We start from the raw sequence: 25,638 nt of genomic DNA, 5'->3' as shown, positions 1-25,638 counted from the left end.
TGTTTAACTATATGTAAAAATAAGCATCAATCAGTTTAAACGCTTTACTATACTATTTACCAACACTGTCTACTATGTATGATTTACAAGTGCAGACCTCTTCAACGTGTTTCAACATAACTCTCACGACTCGTTTAGCCGTATGTCGTAAAATCCAATCTGCAGACACTGCCCATTTTAATATTTCAAATTTCGTGGGTTTATTCAATCTATTCACACATTAATTTGTCCTGCGGCGCCGGAAATTCTGAGCATATAAAAAAAATAAATGGTATTTCGCATTCCAAACTCCCTGGATCGTTAGTGCGTCAACTATACCTTATGCTATAAATGTTTACCTACGTATCGTTTATGTATCACGACTCACGATTTTGTTGAACTAGTTTTATAGACTATATTAATATGTATATAAATCGATCGCAAACGAATATATTATATAATACAATAGTCATTAGACCATTGTCCCTTTCGTCGACGATCGGTTTATAGATTTTTTAATCGAGAAAACAGTTTTTTCCTCATCAAACATAACTATAAGTAGTGTAATAATAATAATAATAACAAAGCATGTATAGGTATGTGAGTCAATGCAGTGGCGCGATGCTGTCAAAATCCCGTTGGTGTCGGTGGGAGACGACGGTGATCGGGCACACCCGAGCACCGCCACCGTCGCCCTATCGACATCAACCCCCCACCAAGGGTCCCACTGGTTTTTCTCGTTCCGCGCTCAAGGAATGATTCACCGATCGAGTCCAAAATCATTATCTACTATACAGCCACCAGTTGCCGTATGTCCCTCTATCGCAGACCACAGATCATCAGACCACTGCGGTCATAGTCGCTATCAACAACAGCCGTCACACCAGTACTTGGGTGCGAACGTTTCGTTTACGAATTTATACTTGATAATATATAGAAAGTGGTATAAGTAGTGCGAGTGTTAATATCGATCTCTAACTCGAACCGGTCCACGTCGATCCGATATATTCATCAACGCCCGAGTCGTCGGACTGTTTTTTTTTTACTGGGGTAAGTTTATTCTTGTACATGTTCTGCGCCTACTGGCTAATTACTACCTATACACATAATAACACATAACATATACGACGATTGCGATGCAAGTCGGTAATTTACGTAAATTTTTGTTTGGGTAATTTACCTATAAAAGTTTACGTAAATTTACCTAAATTCTGTGAATTTGGTAAATTTAGATAATTTTTGTATATCACCATAGGGACACCTTCAGGAACTCTTCACTGCCTCTTTCATGAACTTATTATATAATTGTAACGCTTATTTTTATTATTTACTGAATAGTAAGATGTTCATGGTACTATAAATTTAATGGATGTCTTTATATAAGTACCTTGTAGTGTATTATTGACTTATATATTTATATTTCAAGTTATTATATATGTACATAAATATTAAAATGTACCTATAAAATAAATTGCAAATTAATTGAATTAGATTCATTAGGTATCTATAACATTAACACCAAAAATCAAAATTCAAAATAAATTCTGGTTTTTAGTTTTATTTGTCTTTCTCTCTAGTTATACCTATATAAATAGTTACAATTATAATTTAATAATACAAAAAAAAATGTATTAATATCATATAGTTGTAGTTATATATTATATATTATGGTAATATTGAACTTTTACGTTTTAAATTTATATTATCAACTATTTCATTCTATTGATAAGTTATGAATATTCACCTCGTTAAGACGTTTAATTTAAGGTGTCACATGCTAATTTTTTCGGTAAAAAAATATTTACCTGTAAAAAAATAATTGGTAAATTTACGCTATAAAAATTTACCAATCTTACATCTCTAAATTTAATTTCGCCAAAGTCCACGAGATCAGACTAACAATAACAAGTTTTAAAATGTGTAGGTACATATTATATTTACGGATCGCGGATTTGTAGGATGCGTTTTTCTATAATATGGTACTTATATATCAAAACGACTAAAAACGGACTGTTTTATTTCCGTAAATAAATAAAATATATTATTAAAACGTAATGGTGCAAGCAGTCACTTTGTACGGTCCATTGTTTAAACCGCATAACTCGGACACTTTGTACGGTCAGGTAAAATTGTATACTGCAGAACGCGGATACTTTGTACTATTACAGGGGTGGCCAAATTGCGGCTCTCTTCATCGACGTATGGGTCTTATTTACAAAAACCAAAATTTTAATTTTATTTGCATACATTTATAAAAAAAAAATGTTTTTTATTATTATTATTTTATAATTTTATATTTCGTAATTTGATATGTTTATCGGATGTTAGCTATCTTTATTATTTTTGTGGTATAAAAGTACAGATTAGATAATTTGGCTCTTGATATAATTGCATTAATATATGTGGCTCGCGTATATAGTCATGTTCACCACCCCTGTACTATTATATTTAGTTATATACATAAGTGATGGTATAAGTACGCTCACTTTACCTGCAGATTTTCGATAACATTCGTGAATCGATAACTCCATAAACAATTTTTTATAATTTGATATGGTTATTTACAACAATTGGCAAAATTTACTAGATTAGAATTTCTAATATTGCTTATACAGTTACATATTAATTTTTAATCGATTATTTAAACGTCAAATTTTTAATTTAAATGATATATTTTTCAGAGTTTGAATTGAGAAATTCACCGCGACATGGCGACACGTATATCCATTATAGTGTTTATAACACTATTGGCTTACGTATGCAATACAAGAGCCTTTCCATCTAAACTACTTAACTGTCCAGAAAAATGCGGTTGCCATTACTCCAGAGTTAACTGGGTGACAGACTGTTCGAAAAGAAACTTGGTATCTATGCCATATAAAGGACTCGACAGCAATGTCTACGTACTTTATATGAACGATAATCTCCTAAAAGAAATCGAACCGTTCCCAGCCAATATCAAACTTAGGACATTACAGTTGTCCGAAAACTTTTTAACGAAAATTCATAAAACAACGTTCGCTGGACTTCGTTACCTAGTGGATATAAACTTGTCGTCTAACTTAATCAATCATATTGATCCTCAAGCATTTGTGTAAGTTTATTTAGATATCTACTCATTTATTTAATACATAGGTATCGAGTATTTCGTGTGTATACGTTTTTACAAAAGATATTTAGTCTATAAAATGACACGAGCTTTTACTTCAGCTTTTAACTTCAATCGTATTTAAATTAAACAAATTAAGTCATAGTTTCCATGTTTGCTTATTCAAGGTCGATTCTATTGTTGGGTTATACATATGTACATTACATTTTTAAGCGGACACACTAAACAAAAAAATATTATTATAAATGTTTTAATTATCTATTTAAATCAATCTTATCTTAAAATAGAATATTAAAAATTTTATATTAGGTATTTCATTCTTAATGTTCATTGTGCGATTGTTTTTGCATAGTCCGATTAAACAAAAAGTGAAATTATTATTACCAGATGTACGAAAACTGTTGGTTTATTTTGTAATGATACAATTAATCTTTCAGTAAAGATAAACTTGTATTTTTATTTTTTATTAAATAGGTTTATTCCGATATACAAATAATAAAGAATTAAAACTATGTCTACTTTACCTATTAAAACAGTTTTATTGTTTGCTTTAAAATGAGAAAGTATTTAAATATTAAAATATAATTATAAATTTAAAACTTATTCGACATTTGTCATATTTGTTACAGGGATAGCGCTGGATTAATTACGTTAGAATTGCAAGGAAATCCATTGAAACAAGTCGAAGGTCCATTCTTAAACTCCAAGTCTTTGCTGTACCTATACCTGGCAAACAGTCATCTAACAAAATTATCACCGCAGTTTTTCGCCAATATCAGAGGTCTAAACAAACTTGATATTTCTGGAAACCCTCTTCATATCATTGAACCAGGCATATTTGATCCTCTTATAAGTTTAAAACATTTAATTCTAAATAACTGCAATCTTACACACATATCAAGCGTAGCTTTTAGTAGTCTCGGTGACCTGACGATATTGGAATTGGCTGGAAACAGTCTCAAAAGTCATGTTGACTGGACCTTAATACTGGGTAATCTAGGCAGATTAGAACATCTCGATTTAAGGCAATCAGGTGTATCAAATTTACCAGATAATGTATTTTTCAAGAATAAATGGCTAAGAAGTCTAGTGTTGGCTGAAAATGAATTATCTTATCTTGACGTGGCTACTACTTTGGGTCACAATTTAGTTAATTTAGATTTTCTAGACCTCAGTTATTGTCATATAAAAGGACCTTTATCTAAAGATGCATTCGCTAATGCAACGAAATTACGTACCCTTATATTATCTGGAAACGATTTATCTGCAGAAGATTTAGCAGTAGCTTTATCACCTTTATTAAAACTAGTGAAACTTTCATTAAGAGACTGTGGATTGACAAGGTTGCCTGCTAACACTTTCCAAAAATTTACTAAATTACATGAATTGGACATATCAAGAAATCCTTTAAACAATTCTTTTACAGCACTTTTATCTCCGTTGGAATCATTGGAACATTTAGATATGGGTTACAATAACTTGCAAAGAATACCCAGAACGACTTTTTCAAAGATGTCTGCTCTAAAAACGCTTATTTTGTCTGGAAATAAACTTAAAAGCCAAGAATTAGGTTTATTCCAAAATCTTACGCGTTTAGAAGTATTAGAGTTGAATAATTGTGGATTAAGTCGTCTAAATGATACAGTGTTCTATGATAACTTTACATATCCAAAATTGGAAGAGTTAAGACTTTCAGGCAATCCTCTTCAAGTTCCCAAAGAAGGACCAATACTACCACCTAAATTATCAGGTTTAAAGAATTTGGACATGAGTAAATGTAATTTGAGTAATTTACCTGTTGACGCTTTCACTACAACGCCCAACATTAGGCAGTTGTTATTGAACGATAATAAATTAAAGAGTGACGAAGAAGGGTCTATGAAGTTTTTAGAAACGCTGACTAGGTTGGATCAGTTGGACTTGAGTTTCAATAATATCACGGCAATCAGTCCTGATAAATTCGGGTATAATTATCAACTTACGTCGTTACGACTGGTTGGTAACCCTTGGAAATGCGATTGTTATATTGTGGATATGTGGAAATGGTCTGCGTTGTCTATAGGAAACATAGAAGTGTTGGTAGATTCCAAAAGACTGGAGTGCAATTTCGATCCCAAGAGCACGCCAATTAAGAAAGCCAACCTGACAAGACTCGGAAGCGAACTCACAGCTAGTGTACAACGTACGTGGGTCAGGTATGTGGGCGAGGCGAATTGTCTACGCAGACCAGAGGCAGCGAGACCAGCCAGGATTGTTACCAGAGAAGTTCACGAATGTCAGCCGATGTTGTCAGAAATTGAAACCGAAACGCAAAACAAATGGTTACCTCTAATAAGCATCTGCGCTATTTTGTTATTAGTTTCGGTAGTTATGATGAGTGTATTAATAAAACGTAAAGAAAATCCAACAAGGAAAGACAAAGGCGTCTCATGTGATTATTCGCAAGAAGACAATTATGTGGTGGAATTTAAAGGAACTAAAAATGTATCCCGTATAACCATCAAATAACCATCAAATGTATTAGATAAACTGATATTTCAATCTTAAACAAATATTTTCATTATTTTAAAATATATTTATATATATATATAATTTTTTTTTAGTAACCCATCACATTTTACTATTTCTACATACTAAACAAACATTATAAAAATCAATAAATATAAACTTAGAATTTTGGAACTTTATCATTCTTTAAATTATGTTTAGATTATTATTCAATATTTGTTTTCCTAGCAGAAAAGTTTCTAATGGTCATAGGGTGTTGGAAACAGACAACCAAAATCAATGTTTCTCACTTTTATATTTTCATTTCTAATGCAAGGTCATTCAGTGCAGGGTAATAGTAAACTTGTACATTTTTAAGCGAACAATAGACTAGGTACTAATCGAGTTTCACTGTTTATGTTATTTTTATTATTATTCGAATCGACTGATCAAATATGTATTGTATTTTCTAGTTATTAAGCTTTTAATGTATTGTTTAGGCACGCTCTCTGTAAAGCAATGTCAGATCATAAATTGTGATGTTAATCTTCGACCGTAATATATTATTTTAATCATGGCTTAGGGTTATGGTATACCTATATTACTGTTCATTAAATTTAATAATTATAATATAGATTACTAACTTAATAAAATTTAATGTAGAAAAATAAATATTCTTTATTCTTTTTATGCTAAATGTATCTATTAAATGAAATGTATATCTTAGTATAGTATAATAATTTTTAACTATATTTCATACCATGTTTTTTGTTCTATTGTTATTTCCCTAATGATTTTTATCATTTTAACAGAAAAATTAAACATTTAAGTTTATTGACTTAAACAAACACTTAGATATTTACATTTTAATTACTGTGTAACATTATTATTTACTATACTTAATGATTAATGATCATATAAGATGTAACAAGAATATGCATCAGTTTTTAAATTTATTTTAGAACTCATACAATTTTTTTTTAATTTTAAAGAAAAAACATATTTTACATACAAATTACAATAGTAGGAAATCATATAATTTTTTAAGTAGCATTATACGTATGACTAAAATAAACAACGTGTCAAATATGTATTTGCGAATAGGGACAAATAGACGTAGCCATTTGGACGTGGGGACAATTGGACGTAAAAATATAAATAATATTATAATAGATCATCATCAAAATTAAATTAATCTAACCTAAAAATTGTTCAAAGGTGTGACACTAGAATTAAAATATCATTTTTACGTAGAATCGCTCAAAATATTTCTTTGCATTAAGGGGCATCGCTACGGTTGTTATTAAATTTAAGGGACAACATTTAAGCAATTCATAATCTTATTTTAGCCGCCCGAGATCTAGTGTTAGTTGTAAATGATTATTAGTGTAAGTGAAATGTAATGCGGGTACCGGCTGGAGTCACCGACGGTTGCCACTTTCGTACGCGCATGCACATGTCAATAACTCGATAACAATAAAAATGCAAATGATTTTACGACATCAAGGTAACTTATTGATTTGACAAAATTAATGTTAGTTAACGTCGTCTGATCTAACAGATAAATATGTAAGTACATTATTATTTATTACTTACCTATGTGTGATACGTCATATTTTGATGACTTTTTCTTACACCATACGGAATATAATTAAAGTTAAAAGTTTTAAATAAAATAATAATAATTCAAACTATGTATAGTTAAACTTGATTAATAATTAGTTATTCTATTATTAACATTTTAAATCATAGTTATTTATTTAATCAGAAATATACATTGTAAGTATGTATAAATTATAATTTATAACAAATTTGTTGTCGATCACGTCCACACGGAAGACAGCGTTGCCAAACATTTTCTTTGTTCAAAAGGCGCATGTTGAGCGAACATCTTAATATTGTACGCATACACATAAAAACATGTACAGGCTAGGGGAAACGTTATCAACGAACATGTTGGACAGCAATGTTCGTCCTTGTGTGGACCCAACCACAGGCAACGACGACGCGATACTGTCGACTCTTCCTCCGCGTCGCAAAGGCACAGGGTGGGATGGGAAGACAAGTTGATCCGGACGAGTACCGGCCGCCGGCCGTCTCGCTCTCTTGCGCGAACCGTCTTAAAGTCGACAACGGCGACAATGTATCTTAGTCGTAATACCACGTAAAGCATAATTGTGTATTCTCTTTTATGTCGTCAACAACACCTGACATAGTGACATTTGACAACTGGCTATTGTGTACCGTTGTTTATCATTAATACAAATACATCGAACGGATAGTGAAATTCGTGTTGTTCTTTTATCCTGACCAGTCAGACCGAGCACCTACCACCGTAGCCGTGTCAAAATGGCTCCACGAACAGGAATCACCCAGTTGGCGTAAAAGTGAGAGTTTTTTTCACGCTGACACATACCTCGGATTAATTGCTTATATGATATTAATATTAAGCTATTTAATCAGGATTGTGTTTTCCGGTTAGCTAGGATTCCCAAGTTACGATGATTACGCATCAATAAGTAATCTGATACGGAGGAGGAATTCCGCGTAACCGAAAATAACCGTGAAACCAATGCCGCAACTAGACTACTTGAGGTTCGTATGCAAACCAAAATTTAGAGGCCCTAGTGGACGTGTTATACACCTTTTCCAACTTTTTTTCAAAAATGTTTTATTTAATTTTTTTTTTTTTTTGTTTTTTTGGGGGTTGGGTTAGCGCTATCTAAAAATGTAATTACTATAAATTTTCTACTATAATAACAAACAATTTACTCTAACTATACTACAATACCAATAAGGTATCAATACTTATTTATATGTTTTTAAAAATATTTTTTTACATTGTTTCAAGTTGTTAAACAATCAACGTTTTTATTAAAAAATTATATTTTTAAATATTTTTCATCCTTAATTTTTTTAATTTTTTAATTTTTTTGAATGATGACATAGTTTTGATTTCATATTCCAAAGCAGAATATTTTTCTGAGTTTTTTGATATAAAAATCGAATTTAGGCGAGTAGTTTATAAGATTCGTATTTAACGTTTTTTATCAAGCGGAGTAGTGGACAAAAATTTTGCGGGGTAACCCCGTACCACTCCACTCCACGCAACAAAACTTTAAATACTTATACTCATAAACTACTCGCCCTAAATTGAACAACTTGAAACAAAATAAAAAAATATTTTTAAAAATATGAATACTTTTTGAAATGATAAAAGAATCAGCCTTTATATCTAACGTGTGTTTGAACACCGTTCGTACTGATAACCCCGTGGTCACGACACGAATCTGTGTCCGTGGATCCCGCGGAGCCACGTATTAAAAATCTGTATTATACGTCGTGTGGGCGAATTGTAATGCCTATTCTTAACGTTTATTATTATAAAAAAATTCGACATTTGGTGAGAAAAAATATTAATCTTTTTACCAACACTTCCCATGTGCCAAACCAACTCATTATTTTTTTCTCTTATTTCTATACTTAACCCGTACCAAAGCCAAATATTATTATGTTGAAAATGTCATCAATAAATGTATTATATCTGTGCACCTGCTATGTGCCTAAATCAACTATTGTTATGTTAAAATGTACATAATTTTAAATTGTATTATTATTTACAAATCTGCATTATGTTAAATACAATCTCATGATTACCTCAAAAATTATTATTCTTATATTTAAAATATTTTTATTTTCCTTTTTTTTTTTTATTAAATATTTGGTCTTTAATGAACCACTGCATGTACAAACCCCAATAAGTTCCACCGACTTGACCTTATTTTGGTCATCACGCGGTGCTATTACAGAGATGTTTTTATGTTATGTTTTCAGAGTTCAAATCGTCCCTAGTATGTTGAATATTTATTGAAAAAAATTTTTATAGCGATTAATTTTAATTAAAATATTGTTTTAGTGTAAATATTATATTGATGTGAATTATATTTTATCTTAATACTTTGTACGTTTGTTATTTACTTATTCAGTGATGATATTTCTAATATTACCTATAATTTAATATTTAATAAGACTGATAAGATTATGATTAATATAGAACAATGTAAATATACATATCTTATTTGTAAAAGGCAGTTCACATTCTTAAAAGATTTTTGTTATGTAAATGGTGTAACTGTGAGAATAAATAAATTACTATTAAATTAATTAAATTAATATAATAAAATAAAATAAATTAAAACCTAACATAACCTTAATACTTTATTGTATAGGACAATGTATTAATATCATTTATAATTTTATCTTGATTGAAGAATGATTTTAAATTCTGAGAGGGCTGAGAGGAGCGTTGAAATGAATTGGTTATAAAATGATGCGTTTTACGTGTGTTTCCGGAGTCCGGACATAATACATATGTCATCTCTTTTTTGAATAAAGTACAAAAGATAAAACAGAAGAATATGGCCTAAAACCGACTACTTATGAATACACGAGCGTTACTTATACATTTTATTATTGTAGTCGAAACTCTATGTCTGGGTGTCGATACGTTTCATCGTCACAGCAAATGTCTTGAGTTCGATTGTCATTGAATATTGAATAAATAATATTGTATTTGCGATGTAGACATTATGCCACTTAATAATTATTATAATATATGTTACAGTACTCACGGGCCGAACGAGGAATAAAAAAAAAGTACCTAAATAATATAATTAAGTATTTTATCACCTACAAAGTAGTAGGTTTGGCAAAAAAAAAAAATATACATAAAAACACAACCTAACTTAATTATATTGTAAGTTAAAAAAAAATTATAATATATTTAAATATCACTGTATTATACGAGGTCGGTTATGAAAAGGTTTCGGAACTTATAGGACTAAAGACATTCAACTATGCGTTATAAATGAAAAAAAGCACTTAAACAATAATCTTAACAAAAATGTTTTATTAGATATGAAACATATTTTGTTATAATTATTGGACATATTAATATTATTATTATACATTTATAAAACAAGTTTCTTAAAAGTTGGTTTTTACATTTTCTGAAAAGATTATATATTATGTAAATATAGTATAGGTTATTTACTAAAAATTTGTTTTTATTAATAACATTTTTACCTTTGTGATCGCATTGAATTATAATTATTCATTGACCACCGCATAGGCGTGCGCACGGGTATTGCAGGGTATGCTATAGCAACACCTGCGAGATGCAAATAGCAAATATAGTTACAGTTTTCATTTATAATTTTTGTTTTTTCTAACTAACTAGTAACTATTGTTAGACGTTAGTATTGACAGTATTGTAAGTAGTTACAGTTTACAAAATACAATAACATTATAAATCAAATTTATTAATAAATTATTTTAAAATATTTTACAATAAGTTTGTGTTTATTTATTTAGAAAAAAAATATTAACTCATGAGTAGGTAAGTATATTTGGTATCTAATATCTATACCTATTCAATAGTGTTTTATAATATACTCATAATATCCAGTATAATATTTTATCAATTACATTTTCATAAACTACATTTTTTATTTATCTTTACTAAATTACATAGAAATCAATTATTTATCGATTGAATATAGAAGCATCAAGCAGAACATTCATAACATTATGATCCATTTTTGTATCAATCATATAAATTTTCAAGACTGAAGAAAAAGTCCTATTATTACAGTGTAAATGCTCTTTTCTTAAAGCTTAAACACATATAAATGAATAATTTTCACCAATACCTAACAATAAGTCCCGCGCACGACTATGGACCACCGCAAAATAGTAATCATAGTTGATTTTTAACTTACAGACAAGTTGCTTATTTTTGTGTATTAATGGCATTGTCTTAATATACCTAAGTAAAACCTATCGGGGCTATGTAAATTGGATTCGCAATAATTTGTATTCATTTTGAAAGCAATAATAAGTTGAGTCCCTGCGCCCGGGTATAAAAAAGTATTAGGTAAGTTGGATCCTGGCTATAAACGCTTGTCTCCCCATAAGCTCAGGCTTTTGGAGACAACATTTTTTTCACATTATTTTATTTTATATTATATCTAATTTGTAACTATTTTGAAATAACGTAAATAAGCTATCCAACTATCTATCTATCTAAGCATTAGCTCAACTAGGCTTAAAATATTAAAAACTTAACTTTAATATTTTATTTTTATACAATTTACTTTTAAATAATTCTGTTCCAGTAATACTTTACATTATATATCAACTAAATACATTATTCGTTATTTTATTATGATTTACATAATTAAATATAATCATTATATTAAACATTTATCTACTCGTATATAACACTTTATAAAATAATTGTCAATTATTATTTGTACCTAAAAAATATAAATTAAAAGTCATATTTTGTACATAATATAAATAATTTATTTAACATTTTTTAAATTATATAATATAAATGACAAATGACAATTATTTAAAATTGTTAGTTTGTTACCCTTAAATACATTTTAAATTGCCTATGTAGGTACAAATGGCAAATAACAATAATTATTGACAATGTAAAATGCAAATTGCAGCTCTACTTATAAATATCTTAAAAAAGTGTTACATAGATAAATGTAATAATTATATTTATTTATGTAAATCATAATAAAATAACTAATAATGTATTTAGTTGATACGGGGCTTTTATTCCCTAGATTCATATAGAAATAGGATGTAGGTTCGTTTCGCCAACATTGCCACTACAAAATTATTTATTTTAACCATTTGGTTTTAGATTCTGAAAAAAGTGCAGAATGTATCGATATTACAATGATGAATGTTTTTATAAAAATTATTTTTGTGTCTGTTATCACGATTTGAAGTAGAAATAATGCTTTAATTTTTGACTTCAGCCCCTATTTGAAAAGGAAAATTTATCTAGTTGGTAATTTTGGAGTCAAAAGTAAAAAATGTAAAAGTAAAAAATAATATAATATAAAATGATTATATAGTATTAAGGTTCATATCCACTATGTTGAATTCCAATTCACCGACAACTTAGTTTGCCGACAAATATACTAATTTTAAAATATTTTTAAAATGTTCCCTTTTCGTCGACAGTCTAGTTTGCCGACGTCTTGATCCACCGACAAATTATTAATAAAGTTTCTATTTTCTCGATTCGCCGACAGTGAATGGTATATTTAAATCCACTATCAAATTATTTATGCAAATATACACATTACATTGTTTTATAATGTGTGTTATGGTGCCAATGGTTATGGTATGTTATCATTTAAAAAATTAATATATATATATTTATTAACATATTATGTATTTATATTTTTATACATTATAATATATTACATTCATATATTTATTTATATTTAGGTTTAAGCTCTTTTACCGAATAAAAGCAATAATACTTATAAGAGAATGTTCAATATAATTAAAGAAGCTGCCTTGATTTGGCTTTTAAACCAAAAACATTTCAAATTGATTTTGAAATAGGAATGATTGTTGCCAATAGAGATTTATTTGGATATAACACAAAAATAAAATGATGCCTCTTTCATTTTATGCAATCTATATGACGTCAAGTACAAGAAGTTGGCGAACTGGGGTGTCGGCGAATTGGGGAAGTCACGATTATATAGGTACCTCTATATGTTGTAAAAAAAAGTATTATAAGTATTGATGAATGGGAAAAAACCGTGTGAAAATCATTCTATCGAGACAAGTGGTAAGTATGAACATTATTATTATTTGATATTATTTAGTACTAGCAGTTATATTGTGATTGTACATCGCCCGGACATCAATTAATTCTACGCATCAATAGATAAACAAACATTACATAATTTTTAATTATTTATATCATATATTCTTTATTTAAAACATGATATTATAAAAATTATTATAATACATTTTTCACATAAATTTACTTATTTTTTTAAAATTTTTTTCTTGGAACATAGCTAACCTTAACATTTGTACAGTTATATTCGCTAGAATATGGTATTTAGTTGTATGATTTGAGTAATTTTTATTAAAATATAAATTTTATACCAAATATTTCAACGATTAAAGATGCGGAAATTTGTGGAACATAAAAATCTATAAAATAAACTAAAATATAATCTCTTTAGTGTAACCAAGGTAGGTATTCGTTAAATGTATCACAAGTGAAACATAACTCATGTTGTTCACCCATATTATACATATATCTACAACTTTCATTATTGTATATTTGTCTCTTGTCACAGTTGAAAAATAAGTTTAACTCGGTGTTATTATTTTGTCTATAAAATATTCAAGTGTAGGTACCTACCTACAAGTTTATAAAGGACATTTGTTTTTGTATATGTTACGTGCAAAGTAGGAAATCCGGGCATTGTTATACATCGGCGTAACTAGGGGTGACGGGTTAGGGGGCTAAGCTTTTTACGGAACCGCACAACAGCCACACGACTTTACAGTCCCACGGTCCCCCGTCCAACAGTCACCGCTACACGTAATAGCCACTCGTCACACAACTGCAGTGGCGGCGCCAGATATTTTTAATTGACGATACGGGGCGAAAATTTTTCTGGTGGTGCATTTATGTATGACTACTCGTGCACCCATTAATTTGTTTACACCATATTTTCAAAATAAGTTTTGAGTATAGTATGTATAGTATAGGAATATTTCTAAATAAATAATAAAAATATATACTTGGTTTATTATTATCACAAATACTACAGTAAAACTTAAAACTTTCTCCGTTTTCTACTATTAACAATACATAACTTTTTATTTTTAATGTGTGAGATTTTAGAAAGTGCGCCGTTGACATAAACTCTAGCTTAATTGAAACCAGTATCAGCTTCCTATCAGCATACTCCTATTTATCACGGACTCGTGGTAATTAAAATTTGTTTAAAATTTAAATATTAGTGGATTAATATGATAAAATACATATGTTTCAACTAAAATTTTATAATTAATTTAGGTTTTTTTTTTTTAATTCAAATATAAAAATTAGTTAAGTAAAGTAAAATATTTATTTCATTTTAAAATTATAAGATTAAAAAATAATTTCAAGGTTTTTACTATTTACCTTTAAGTTTGATAATAATTATATCTTTACTTATTTATTTGTAATAAACTTGTGTTTTTGAACAATAATTTTTCAATTATTTTAAGATTTATCATTAAGAATTTTATAATTCAAATATCAATATATTATATTATATATGTACAAATGCATTGCTACCTATTGTCTCTTTAAACATTTTATAATATAATATAACATATTTAGGTTTTTTTTAATTAAAAATTAAACAGCTTTAGATATCTAATTTTTGTATTTATAATAATCATCTAAATTATTATTTTTATTGTTTACAGACAAATTTTTGAATTAAACGAATTTTGTTTTATTTCTTTTTTTTTCGTTAGTAATTTCTTTCTAAATGTAGCAACTACTACAACAGAAAATATTGTCAAAAAAGTATGTTCATTTATTAATTTTATAACACAAACAACTTAATATAAAATTAATTTTTAGAATTTTGGTATAAACCCTTCGGGCGTCATTCATTTGGGCGAATAACTCAAAATGTACGTAAAATGTATGTATCATTTGGGTGAGAAATTAACCGATCGTTTGAGTGAATCTATAAATTAATGAATAATAGGGAAGTAACATATTTATCTATATATAATTATATTTATTATATAATAAAGGTGTAATTTTATAATCTACTGAAAAATCAGTTATTGAAATTGATAAATATATGAACAAGTACTATTAAAATTTATTTTAAATTATGATTACTTACTTAGGTACTTATTTACTTAAAGCAATAATAGTTTAAAAGTTTAACTTTTTTATTAATATATATATAGTTTTCAATTGATTTTATAATTTTAACATGTCGAGGTTTTGTTTAAATCAGACAATCCAACTCAATATTACTTAATGGACCTAATAGAAACAGTGTATTATAAATTAAAGTCAAAAACGTAGTACATGGATGGTGAATCTGTAATAAGTGTCCCAAAAATTAAAATACGTAATACTTTATACTTTAGATACTTACAAGTTACAACTTTATCAAGTAAAATTATTAATAAATAATAAAGTATTGTTATTTTTTTTTTAATTAATTAAATACATTATACATTTACTAAATAAAACAATAAATACATTTAAAGTAGTACCTACATTTTTCTTATAATATATTTTATAGTTAAATAACATGCAGGAGAATAATAAGGTAATTTTTTGTACAAAACGTTAAAAAAATTAGCTATCCCTGATATAAAATGACTAAATGGACCATTTTCATTTTACATTTATTAATTATTTTAACGTCGAAGTAATTCTAAAATTAAAATAGAATAAAGCAAATAAATTAAATACTATTTAATTTAATAATTTATTAATGTCTTAATTATTTGCTAAGAGAAGATAAAGTCAACACAAATATTTTAAATACACATTATTATGTTAAGTACAAATAATTTAAAAATTATTTGAAAAATCAATGATTATTTTAAGTAGTAATATAAATATAGTTTAAATAGTAATATTGGAATAGCTTTAAGTACATATTATGTGATCTGGTTCGATGATTGATGTTGATCATGTGAATGACTTGATTGAATGGTTTCTTTACAATTAATTATATTCATTATTTGAGTGATTTCATAACCTTTTAAATATAAACATCAACATAAATATTTATTCAATAATCAATATTAAAAATATATATATGACCTACAGGGATAATAATGTGTGTATTTGATATATTTTAAATTTAGTATCTAAATTATTCTATAAAATCTAATTTCTCATATAAATACCATTAGTATTATTTTAAAGTTCATCACAGATGATTTAAAATAAATGCGATTCCTCGGTGTTTGTTAGGAAAATAGTTATATATGTTTATTACTTTATTATAAGGTATAGCACTGACACAAACTAAAGCAGGATTACGTGAAAAATTAATCAATATGATATGATTAAATAAAATGTAACGGACCAGATTTAGGACACTAAATATTTAAGTGATCATTAGATATTAGTTAATAGCCATTGGCCATCACTATTTATTTATTAAATGTTTAAAGTGATTATTGTTCATATATGCAATCTGGCTCTAGTATTTTTAATATTAATGTTTTAACAATTACATAAATAATATAATTTAAAAAATATTTATGTATTTAAATTATACATTACCCTGTTTTCTTAATAAACATTGAGGTTTTGGCGTCCAAAAATGCTGTTGATGAATTTTTCTTTATTCTTGATTGTCCTTTTTGTATTGAATTAAATCTTCCAACTTTGATTTTCGTCTTCTAGAAAAAGTTTCTTGTACCACCATCGGACAGGGACAAGAGAGTAACACATTTGAAATTATTCTAATAAAATAATAGTTTCAATTAATTATATGTATTAATTAATTACTTACTAATAATTTAATTTTATCACAGTTATGAAATAATATAGACGTTGTTATTTAATTTATCTTATGCGTTATTGATTAAAAAAGTCCATAATCGTTGGTGCTAGGTTCTATAACATTGATTTTGTTTCGTCTCCAGCTATTAACTAGCATTTGGCCAGGGTGACTAAATATTTTAACTGTGGTGTCGAGTAGGAGTTACCGATTCAATACAAAGAATATGAAAATAAAGTTAGAATAAGTGCTGTGCACAATATGATATGATAATAATAATTAATTTAATATAAATAATATGGGCGCCCAGACACAGTGTATAAAAATATCAACACACATAGTATAATATTTGACAATAAATAATAGCAATAGGTAACAATAATATATATTAAAATAAAACCTGTGACATGTCCATGCAAATACGAACGGCAAAAATCCCACGGTAACGTATGACCAATATAGCCGCGTGGTCAACTGATGATCCGTGCGGTCAATGACCTAGCGACGGCGTCGAACGCGAAACGGCCGATAGGGCGATAGATATAAAAATATGAACAAGCATCTTTAAATATTCAAATGTATAGTACTACTGATAAAAAAAAACTTAATACTTATCTATATTTGAAGTAAGTAAAATTTGATATAAATTACTGTACTTTTATTGAATGATTACCTGCTCACTGCATTTAAAATAAAATGATGTACCTATATCAAATGTCTGTATATTTGTACATGCAATAAAGTAGAATAAATATTCAATAATTTTAAATAAGTCTTTTGATAATAGGTAAAATAGAAAAAAATATATAAAATTTATTAAAAGTTTAAGCATTACAGAATAAGAATATGATTGTCAATTGCTAGTTATTAAATAAAAATTGAACTTTTATAGGTTCCATACAGAACGATTATAAGTTTACATTATGAATGATATGTTAAAGCTAATCGATTTAAGCGGTGCGGTCAATAGTAATGTAATGCGATGTTTTGAGTTTTTTTAGAGAGCTAATAATAAGGAAAAATCAAATAATTAATGTGATGATAAATTAATACAACTTTAGAATATTAAGTTCAATCCTGAATGATGTTTTAGCACTATATGCACTGGAGTGTGAGCGTTCGTAGCGGTCGCGATCGCGGTAACGAGTACGACCGCTGACGACGATCCTCCGGACGTTTTTCTTTGTTCTTTTAATTTTCTCATTGATCGATGTACGAGATATTTATTCTATTTTTTTACCTACCTAATGAAGTACATGATATGTATTAATATTTAAAATATGTATTGAAATTATACAGATTATGTATGAGCATTAATATTTTATTTTTTGAATAAATTGGGTACATATTCAAATAGTATATATTATATTAAGTATTCGTATTAGGAATAATACACATAAGTCGGTAATTATTGTCATAAGCATTAAAAAGACAATTAATAAGAATATTCGAGTTTCATTACACACGAATTATACGAATCATATGAGTGAGACAGTGCTGGACGCAAATCCGTTGCGGCTCAGAAACGATATTAAGCACTGTTAATGCATATCGTCTGATTGGCTATCTGATGGGAGGTTTAATTTCGTTTATATAGTTTATCCCCGATGATATCTGACAACTTAATTTAAATTTTAACACGTAATTTGAACTTTTTCTCCTACAAAACAGCATCAGACTTTCGACGTTAGGAGGTACAATCCGCCGTAGGTGCATTGCTTAGCACAGGTGTCGACTTGCATCGGTTAAGGACTGATAGCTAGACACCCAATTACCATTTTTAGTAATTATTTACTTTTTTATTCATTCAAAAAAGAACTGGATATGCGACATAATATATAATATAAATACAATTTCATCCGTGCACCACCCACATCGTCCGCGATCCGACGCAGTCAAATTGTCTGAATCTGATAGGTTTAGATGCGTGTAAATTGAACTTCCCTGATGTTTATGAATTACTTAATACTCAAACATGGCAATCGACTAACATTTTATCCTAAAAAACAGCTTCAGATTTTCGACGTCAGGAGTACATGTATGAATTTGCATCGATTGAGGGCTGATAGCTAGATCTCCAATTACCATTTTTCATGTTTATATTTTTTTTATTCATTCATTCATTTGGATTTAATGGTAAGCACTTGAATAATACAATTATGATATTGAGCAAAGTAGGTTATTTGCAATAAAAATATTAAATTTGAAAAAAACACGTCTTAATTAAACAATACGTTTCTTAGGTATATACTCTGCTCAGCATCAAAAAAATATATTTTTAAATTTAAATTTTAAGTGAAAAAATAATTAAAAATATTATATTATATATATGTACAATCCGCCGTAGTTGCATTGCTCAGCAACCATTTTATAGATTATATTCTAATATAGAATAAATCAATTTATTAAGAAGTGAAATTAATTACGTATTAATAACTAAGCTACAATATTGATATAACATTTATTGCCAAAACCAATAATGTTAAATAATAAAATAAAAAGAAGTAAAACACGATAAACTATTTAAACTATAAGCTTATAGGTAAAATACAGTTAGTTATTTTTTGTGATTTTGACGAATTTCATCAAAATTCTAATGTCAAATGTATATGAAAAAAATATACTTTAAACTCATTACTTTTTCATTTATTTATTTTTTTTGTAAGATTTATACATCATTATACATTTTACATAATTAAAACAATAAATTTGCTCACCTCCTTTAAGCTTGCTTGTAATGGAGGTGAGAGTTCTTACATATATAAAAAGAAAAATTACTGTTGTTACATAGTTAAAGAATAGGTATTTACATTCTTATTAATCGAAAATAACAAAAACAATATTCATGGCAGTTAACTTTTTAAATACAATATTTCTTATGAACGCAGAATAAAAATTTAATAAACATTAATAATATGCAGAAAATTAAATTATTTTGAGTAAAGCATTTTTAAAACAAGAAATATTTTAATATGAATTACAATTAATATTTAATGATATAGCTCAGCTGCAGTATTACTACAACTTCGGATTTCAAAATGTTTTTACAATTTGTTTTAATTACATTCATATTTTTCTTATATCTAGAATTATAACATGCTTACAAGTAATTAAACAGTGTTTATTTGTATAAGCTAGTAAAAATAAGTTTTTTTAAATAATTTATCAAAACCGAACATATTAAAATCATTATGAATGAATCATGTACTATAAATACCAAGTAACTTCAGGATATATTTAATTATTTTATTTAGAATGTTTTTTAACTTAAATAAGTGAGTATTAAAAGTTCCTCCACATATTTGAATACTACATGTAATAACTGGTTACAGGAAAGAAAGATAAATTATTCTTAGGTATTTCTTGTCTAGTATATCTCTTATGTTTCTTAAGGTAAAGAAAAATTGTCTAACTATTGTTATAATATAGTCAATGTAATTTTTCCTTTTCAAGTTGTTATCCATATGTAGACCTAAGTATTTTATGCTATCAACTTTATGAATATGTTTACATGTACAATTTACATACTTATCAGCTATACATATTTTAGAATGATTTCTTAAATTAAAATTATGTTTTAGAGTTTCCTTATGTATATTAAAAATAACATGTTTAGTTTTTTTATGATTATGCTCTAGGAAATTATTATCAAACCACAATTTAACCTCTTTAAAAACTAGGTTAACTTTGTTATATAAACTTGGAAAGCTTTCTTCTTGAATCAATATTATTGTATCGTCAGCAAAAGAAATTATTTTAGCGTCAATATTCAGGTTCAATAAACCATTTATATATAAAATAAATAATATAGGTCCCATGACTGTACCTTGTGGTACTTGAAGTACTATAAGAGTTCGAACAAAACACAATGTGCACTATAACATTGTTGTAGTTGTAGGTCAGGCAAACTTCCACACAAAAAATTATCTCCGTGCGAACATAACCAAAACCGAAAAGAAAAATGTTCAACCCTGGGATGGATTTACTGCCTTTTCATTTCGACACGTACAAGTTGAATAAGGGAAGATCAAAGTGGCCTAAGCCAATTGGTGTGCACCTGCCCAGTCTTACCTCGTATCGACTATCTCGGAGGTCATATAGATACATTGTTATTTATTATAATTTTCATCATTATAGAACCTAAAGTCTAATAAAAAAAAAAATCGTTCCAACGAACTGTGAGGAAGACATAGGTATTACGGTCATAACATGCATTATATTATATTATTTATAATCAAAACCTGTAAATCCCAATAATAATAATAATTATTTATTTTGAATTCGTCATGAAGTTTACTTAAAACATCTTTTCCACATATTTAAAATTGTACGCCTAATCCCTGCAATATTAGATTTTCAAATTATTTATATGAAATATTTTAAAATATTGAAGTAAAAAAGTTATCAGAAAGTTGTTTTCGAATAAATTTCATAATGATTTCAAATAAATTCTGTGTCAATTTTATGGTTAAATAGATTAGTGAATATAATTGGTACAATAATAATACGTTTGACAAATTTAAACAAATTATTTATCAATTATGACATGTATAATCCGTTTTTGACATGTGAACCGATATGTGTTAAGATGCAATTGGAATACTTAGTTTAAAAGTTGTTTGGGGCGCAATTATGCAGCTCCGAAATAAATTACGGTAATTTTACATCGATACAGTAAATATAATAGTATGCGCCATATGGAACAGATGAGTGTAACGTATAATAATAAATCTATATTATACATATATAGGTAATAAGTAACGCCAAACCTATAGACTATAGCAGTATAGCTATAGAGATCATGGTAATTTAATTGTAGGCCTCGCTATGTTATCGTTATTTTCGAATAGGAGACCGCGTATTCTACTATTTGTTAAGCCTGCGCCGAAACGATGCTGAGCGATCTCCACACTCCACAGTATAGCATAGCTTTTAGTGCCTCATACCTATCATGTCCGGATTATTATGCTTTTATCTCGCCAACGTTGACGATTCGAATATAATCACGTGCTATAGAAATTGTTCCAAGATGTTTTCAGTAACTTATTGTTGTTACTTTGTCAGATTGGTTCATATGATTATAGTAGTGTACTGATATAAAATAGGTAAATATTAAATTGTAAGACATTTATAGTTCTAAAATTTTCTTTTTAAAACCATATTTTTTTTGAAAATTTAAATCCTTAGATAAACAGGTGCCGCATACGGAACGACGATTTTTCATTTTTATTTCTTGTCCTTTTGCTGCAACACTTAGAGACCGAATGAACTACGCGTAATGATTAACTTATTTTGTTCCCGTTTCAACGGTTTCTATATTGTAGAGGTAATTGTAATGCAGCAGGTTTTCTCATATGCACGGTTGGAATGTTTATTATTATTTATTATTCATCGTTTTCCATGTAATTATCGAGTGAATGAACCGAACGAGCGTCTGCTGTGTATGCATGAGTGCGTGATACATATAACATTTCTTCGGTCCTTTCACCGACGCCACCCTCTCACCGCGTACCCGGGTAATATTTGAGATGTTGTAGGTATGCGTATGTGTTTAATTTATTTCAAAACGCTACTGCGATAGTCATCTGTCCGTTAACAATGCTACGTGTGTGTGTGTACTGTGTAGGCCCGAAATATTTAAAAGCCTGTCCGAATGGAAGACGCCGAACGATTTTATCATGTATAATATCATACAATAACCTGTTTACGACGACAAATCAAATTTAGAACCGTATATACATCATAAGATAATATGTTTTTTAAATGCTAGGTCGGGATGCCATTACAAAGCGTTTCAAGGGCACGTGAGTGTGATGTGTGTGTGTATGTGTGTGTGTATGTGTGTATGTGTGTATGTGTGTGTGTGTGTGTGTGTGTGTGTGTGCGAGTGAGTCAAAATATAAAACGACGTCCACCACGCCTACATAAAGTTGATGGTAATATTATACGTTAACCGACAGCCGCTTAGTTTATTACAGTTGGTTTAACGACGAGCGTATACATTCACACTCATTAAAAAAAAGAATAAAGTTCAGTATTATAAAATACCTTAGACCGGACGATGAAAAATTAAGTACGAAACATATAAATATTCGGCAAAAATTATTAAGAAAATTACGGGACATTTTTAACTGCTCCAAATATTGATGATACATTGACAAAAACGCACACATCATTGTAAAATCAATACAGTTATCACTCCACTTAAGATCTAAAAATGAAATTCTATAATAATATAATATTGATTATGGTATAAGATGAAGTTAAGTGTATCATTTGATGATACTTAATTGCTATATCAAAGTCCATTTTCATCAGTGCTTGCGAGGGTGTTCAAATATTATTTTGAACTATGCGTGTTCATACGTATTATTATTATGTTTTTTAAAACGACAAAGATAAATTTTTTTATAAATAATATAAATTTCAATGATACTATTGTTGATTTATAAAAGACAAGATATTGAGGACGTAGAATACAGCAAGTACAGAAGAATAGATATTATATTATTTTTATTATTGAATATACTTAATACTATAATAACACGATTTAATAATAGTTGGTATTTAAGATATTATTATTATATTGTAAATATTTAGTATTTATTTTGTTAGCTATCGTGTGATAGTAGACAGACATGTTCATAATCTGTATATATATATAATGTATTTTTTACATAGTATAATGTACTGGTATAGTTATATTTTAAAGATAATAAGCAATTAAGAAATTCTACAAACTCCTAGCCTAAATCGGGATAAAATGTAACTGTTTTCTTTAAATTTTAAATTATATAGTATACTGTATATGACGTAAAAACTTCAAATGTTACCTATTTAAGGTATAGTGTATAACTTTGATAATACACCTAAACACCTACAATCTATATACCTAACATATATTATGTGTTCGTGAGTCCATTATACATTTAATAAGAAAGATGAGTTATTTCTGCATGTCGTATTGCATAATATGCTACAGTTTTACCAGCTCTACAGTATAATATAGTCTCAATTTCAATAAATCAATTATTTAATCATATATTTATTTAATATCTCATTAAATAAAGAAATATTCACATTTTTGATTGCGCGTGCGTCGTTATTCGTTTTTATACAATTTCTTAAATTTTTATCACATTATCGTTTTTTTACTTATTTGAAGTTCTTTTGTGTCCTCTATTAACCAGACAATACATTTCAATAATATAATAATAATATAAAGTAATTTGCTCTTTTATAAGAACTTAAATTGGGGAGCTTATTAATTTACTATTGATATTTTTTCTACTATAACATTTGGATGTTAACAATAATGAACACGATGTGCATAGTACATTGTAAATATTATTTTATTTTGTAGTTTATAATTTTAGCGAAGGTTGGCCGTGCTGAATTTAATCTACGAATTTTTAAGTTATATGGCTGTGATCGGCTGCAGAAATCGTCATTATGTACGAACTATATTATATACCATCAGATGCCTACGTCGCCGACGACCAACCCATCGCCTGTCATGATTAATGGTTTTGGAATTCAATAGATTTAATACAACAATAAATTGTACATATACATTTTTTCGTTTAAAACTACAGTATATTCTAAGATGATGGGGAGGTTAATGTCAGTTAAAAAGGGTCACAATGTTCATGTTACAATGGTAAATTTGCCTGTATTGTGTTACTCCACCCACAATTCGTATTGTATTTTTTCCATTTACAATATAATAATACATATTCCAATGATTTTTCTGAAATAAATCGAACGTGGTCGATTTTAATATCTGCTGTCTTATTATACAGGTGTAAAATAAAAATGTAGACATACTTCTACTTACATTCTGTAAACACATTTAATTTCGAAGTAAACTTATTTCGGAGCTGCATAATTGCGCCCCAAACAACTTTTAAACTAAGTATTCCAATTGCATCTTAACACATATCGGTTCACATGTCAAAAACGGATTATACATGTCATAATTGATAAATAATTTGTTTAAATTTGTCAAACGTATTATTATTGTACCAATTATATTCACTAATCTATTTAACCATAAAATTGACACAGAATTTATTTGAAATCATTATGAAATTTATTCGAAAACAACTTTCTGATAACTTTTTTACTTCAATATTTTAAAATATTTCATATAAATAATTTGAAAATCTAATATTGCAGGGATTAGGCGTACAATTTTAAATATGTGGAAAAGATGTTTTAAGTAAACTTCATGACGAATTCAAAATAAATAATTATTATTATTATTGGGATTTACAGGTTTTGATTATAAATAATATAATATAATGCATGTTATGACCGTAATACCTATGTCTTCCTCACAGTTCGTTGGAACGATTTTTTTTTTTTATTAGACTTTAGGTTCTATAATGATGAAAATTATAATAAATAACAATGTATCTATATGACCTCCGAGATAGTCGATACGAGGTAAGACTGGGCAGGTGCACACCAATTGGCTTAGGCCACTTTGATCTTCCCTTATTCAACTTGTACGTGTCGAAATGAAAAGGCAGTAAATCCATCCCAGGGTTGAACATTTTTCTTTTCGGTTTTGGTTATGTTCGCACGGAGATAATTTTTTGTGTGGAAGTTTGCCTGACCTACAACTACAACAATGTTATAGTGCACATTGTGTTTTGTTCGAACTCTTATAGTACTTCA

The 25,638-nt window shown here is 28.1% G+C and overlaps 1 protein-coding gene across 1 annotated transcript; it reads left to right on the top strand.

Annotated features, from left to right (window-relative positions):
- The first annotated feature begins 900 nt into the window (after positions 1-900).
- On the top strand, positions 901-5,596 carry LOC113556738 (insulin-like growth factor-binding protein complex acid labile subunit). Its single transcript, XM_026961864.1, has 3 exons — positions 901-1,029; positions 2,661-3,073; positions 3,718-5,596. The coding sequence occupies exons 2-3, from the start codon at positions 2,688-2,690 to the stop codon at positions 5,594-5,596; spliced, it is 2,265 nt and encodes a 754-aa protein (XP_026817665.1). The 5' UTR covers positions 901-1,029; positions 2,661-2,687.
- Positions 5,597-25,638: the final 20,042 nt, after the last annotated feature.

Source organism: Rhopalosiphum maidis, chromosome 3, assembly GCF_003676215.2.
Source record: "Rhopalosiphum maidis isolate BTI-1 chromosome 3, ASM367621v3, whole genome shotgun sequence".
NCBI lineage: Eukaryota > Metazoa > Arthropoda > Insecta > Hemiptera > Aphididae > Rhopalosiphum > Rhopalosiphum maidis.
This window is presented reverse-complemented; position numbering and strand designations above follow the sequence as displayed.

Excerpts from the sequence above, each read along its gene's own strand:
- LOC113556738 (XM_026961864.1), top strand. The coding sequence starts at position 2,688 with ATGGCGACACGTATATCCATTATAGTGTTTATAACACTATTGGCTTAC. Across the intron at positions 3,074-3,717 it reads ATTGATCCTCAAGCATTTGT|GGATAGCGCTGGATTAATTA; the intron begins GTAAGTTTATTT and ends TATTTGTTACAG.